Below are 3,784 nucleotides of genomic sequence, written 5' to 3' on the forward strand. Positions count from 1 at the left end.
GCCTCTCAATCTTCTTATAATCTGTATATTTGATTCTTGGTATACATGTATATAGTTGATACGTGTGATATGAAATTTTCATTAACAATAAAATAATTAAAAGTATATCAAATAAAATGTTGTTTATTTCGAATTAACTCCTGTTTCGCAACGAGAGGACCAGCTGTTACTTTATGATGATGAGAATGGTTTACTTTGTACACTCCACTTTAGATTTATTTTCATGAAAAGCTGAAGTGGAATGTACAAAGAAAATCATTCTCATCATAATGTTGGTAAAAGAATTAACTAACGACTAGATGTATCACAAACAGAATACAGTTCGTGCAAACTATTAAATTACACGTTATTATAATATAATAGTTTCCCTTATCCCATATCCTAGTAGGGAAACAAAAACGTTTGATTAACGATTAATGCAATTTTCGAGTAACAAACATATTTTTTATATTATGTAATTTTTATTTTACATTAATTATATTTTTTATGCTGTTTTTATATATGGTTTTTATTACAATTTTATTAAAATTAGTGAGTATATATTTTAATAGTTAAGAATGTTATAGGGCTTCTTTTAGCTATTGAAATGTTTAACATTTTTAGTATAAATAAGTACATATTTTTATTAGCATAAGAAAACACATCGTTATTTTTGTTTGTAACATCAGTTTATAGAAAAATCGTGTCTAGGATATCTTCGTGACTGAAACGAAATGTTCATCATGGAATTAAACGCAATAAACATAATTTTCTACGTGTACATCCATTATATTAATCCAATATCTCGTATTTTATTAAGTTTTCTTTGTAACTATGAAAAACATGTCAAATAACGAAACACATACAGTGACACGTGTTCAATTCATTCAGTACGAGGAAATTCTTTATGCAAAAATGGGTAAAACATTGAGAGTAAAATTTTAACGTTTATGGCCCAATTTTCAAGAAAATAGACTTTGAATGTCTATTTCGTTAAAAATTTGAAAATTAATTTGGTACTTAGTACGAGAAAATCTCATTTTTATATATAAGATCATCTTCCAATCGGTTGACCACAACAAAATTATTTTTTAATGGACTAATCGATGCAGGTAATTATTCCCTGTAGTCATTTATTCTTTACTTACTTTACATATATCCTCGCCTAATGAAATATCAGATGAATGTGCACTAATGCAAAATTTATGTACTTACGCAAAACGTATGCAGTATGCAAAATATTTAAAATGAAATGAATACATGTCACGTAACAGTCACCACGATTTTTCAGGTACATCTGATTGTGTGACAAAGAATGTTTTGAACCAAGATTAACCAATTCCTAGTTGGCTACAGAGTACAGTATAAAAAATTTCAAAAACCTTTTTTCGATAAAAAAAATCAAGATTACATTGATTTTTTGAAATGGCACCGTATATTTTTGACTTCGCAGGATTGTTGCTTCCGAAAAAATAAATATAATGACCTACTATACTATGACCTTCGGATGTTTTTGACTTCAGAAATTTTGGTTCAATCAACAGTAACGTTAATATCGAAATTTCCTTTGTTTCATTCATGTACTCTCGCACACCTTTCAATGTTATAAAACATTTTTGGATACGGGTGCCGTCTGTCTGGATATTCTGTAGTGTACATATTTGCAGCTCTACGTGCATTTCTATCACATTTACCGAGCATAAGCAGCATCTTTTTACTATTAGAATACCTCCTTAGTTTTGTACTGATAGAATAAGACTGAATATCATAATTGTCTTAGCAGAATGAACAATTGTGACTTGTTAGGGTGAAAGTCATGTTGATATTAATGTTATGAAAAAATATTAACATGACTTGTACTTTAGTGTCAGACCATTAAACCGACAAAAGTATCCTAACAATGTGTAATTAACTGTCAGAGATATCATTTCTGGTTCAGAGTTGACTTTCACTGGTTCAGAGAACGTAATTTTCACGCTAAAAATTTACAATGCACAATTACTGTTGGTTGAACCTAAATTTCTGATGACAAAGACATCTGAAGATCATAGTGTAGTAGGTCGTTAAATTCGCTTTTTCAGAAGCAATAATCCTGCGAGGTCAAAAATACACGATGCCATTTAAAAAAAATCAATGTGACCTAAATTTTTTATCGAAAAAAAAGTTTTTGTAATTTCTTATGTTGTACTTTGTAGCCAACTAGAAACTGATTAATTTTTGTTCAGAACATTCTTTATCACACAATTAGAAGTGCCTGAGAAATCGTGGCGACAGTTACGTGCCATATCCGGTATATTCTTAGAATTTCCTGACGAAGTTCTTAACTTAACATGAAGGTACATTTAAACATACTTGAAACACTTCTATACTAAAAATTTTTTATTTAATACATTTTATAAAAACATGACTACTATTTATAACATTTTTTATGCTGGGTTATGTTATGAATAAACAATAGAGTCCTTTACAAAGACATATTTCCATAGAAAGTTCCTAAACATATTTTCTATCAAAAAAATGTATCATACAAAAATCTATGTCCTACCGTAGCATAAAATGCTCGGAATTTTATTGGCAAATATTTTATAATCTAGATTAAATTAAATATAAATTCCATCTGTTTATTTCAGAAATTTCTTTATTCTTTGTTATAGGGCATATTAAATATTGAACTGTGTAACATCGAATCATTTTACAAAAATTTATTATTACACATGCTGAAATAAAAATAAATTTATTGCGGGTTTGAATCCTGAATAAAAATAAAAGTAAAATGTGATTACACATGAATTGTTTTCATAATGCTCATTGTATTTCCATTAAAATTTCACTTCTCGTTCGAAACAAATTCAACAAAATTTCTGCGAATGTTTTCACATCACAGGAAATATGGAATATAATATATAATATGAACAATATAAAACTAAATAATAAATAATAATAATACCAACAAGAGTACAATAATACCAAAAAGATATACAATAAAAAAATATACCACATAAAAATAAACATACAATATAATTGAATACAAAAATAATAATTGTAACAAATACCGAATACCATTCTATGAAAAGTAGAATCAGATAATTATACATTTCCGCATCACACACATGTGACCAAATATTAATATAATATTATATTAATAAAAATAATTAACCATTTGATACTTTTATTTATTTTATATCGATATTGATACTATGATCAATCTAATATCATTCAGACATTTATCCTATTTTCTAATAAACGTTTCAAAGCAATTTATCCCCAAAGAGCTTCTATTAAATAAATTCCAAAATATATGTTCTATAAGAACACTGTTTAAAGAAATTTCCACCAATATCCCACAAGACTTTTTTCTTCTTAAAAACAATAGACAACTATTTATTTCAATCCCTAGTTATGAATCATTTCTCGAAACGAATTTCTATATTTTCAGAAAAGATTCTCAGGAAACATCGTATTCGTTCAGAAAAATATGCTTAATTAGTTTTTTTTTTGCCATATTTCGCGGTTTCATCGAACTGAATTTTCTTCCCGTCTTTGCTCGCATGTTCGGCGGACAAGTAATTCTTACAAAAAAATCTAACAAAGAGGATCATATAGCCAAAATACATGAGAAAAGCAAGTATGAAATTTTTCTGTGTACAATAACATTCAAAATGACCACTTCTTTGGTAATAATAAGCCGCAATAGTTACAGTGCAACCCATCATCATTTGTACTATCTGTAACGTAGTGATCATCATAGCCACATTTTTCGGTAATTTGTAGCGCAATGCTTTCAGAGTGTAATAAGAATACATTA

General features: G+C 27.9%; 1 protein-coding gene across 1 annotated transcript; it reads right to left on the reverse strand.

The window, feature by feature from the left end:
* Positions 1 to 3,336: 3,336 nt before the first annotated feature.
* LOC122529576 (putative fatty acid elongation protein 3) lies at positions 3,337 to 3,782 on the reverse strand. Its single transcript, XM_043655836.1, has one exon. The coding sequence runs from the start codon at positions 3,780 to 3,782 to the stop codon at positions 3,459 to 3,461; it is 324 nt and encodes a 107-aa protein (XP_043511771.1). The 3' UTR covers positions 3,337 to 3,458.
* Positions 3,783 to 3,784: the final 2 nt, after the last annotated feature.

The sequence above is a fragment of the Frieseomelitta varia genome, unplaced genomic scaffold, assembly GCF_011392965.1.
Source record: "Frieseomelitta varia isolate USP_RPSP 00005682 unplaced genomic scaffold, Fvar_1.2 scaffold_294, whole genome shotgun sequence".
Lineage (NCBI taxonomy): Eukaryota > Metazoa > Arthropoda > Insecta > Hymenoptera > Apidae > Frieseomelitta > Frieseomelitta varia.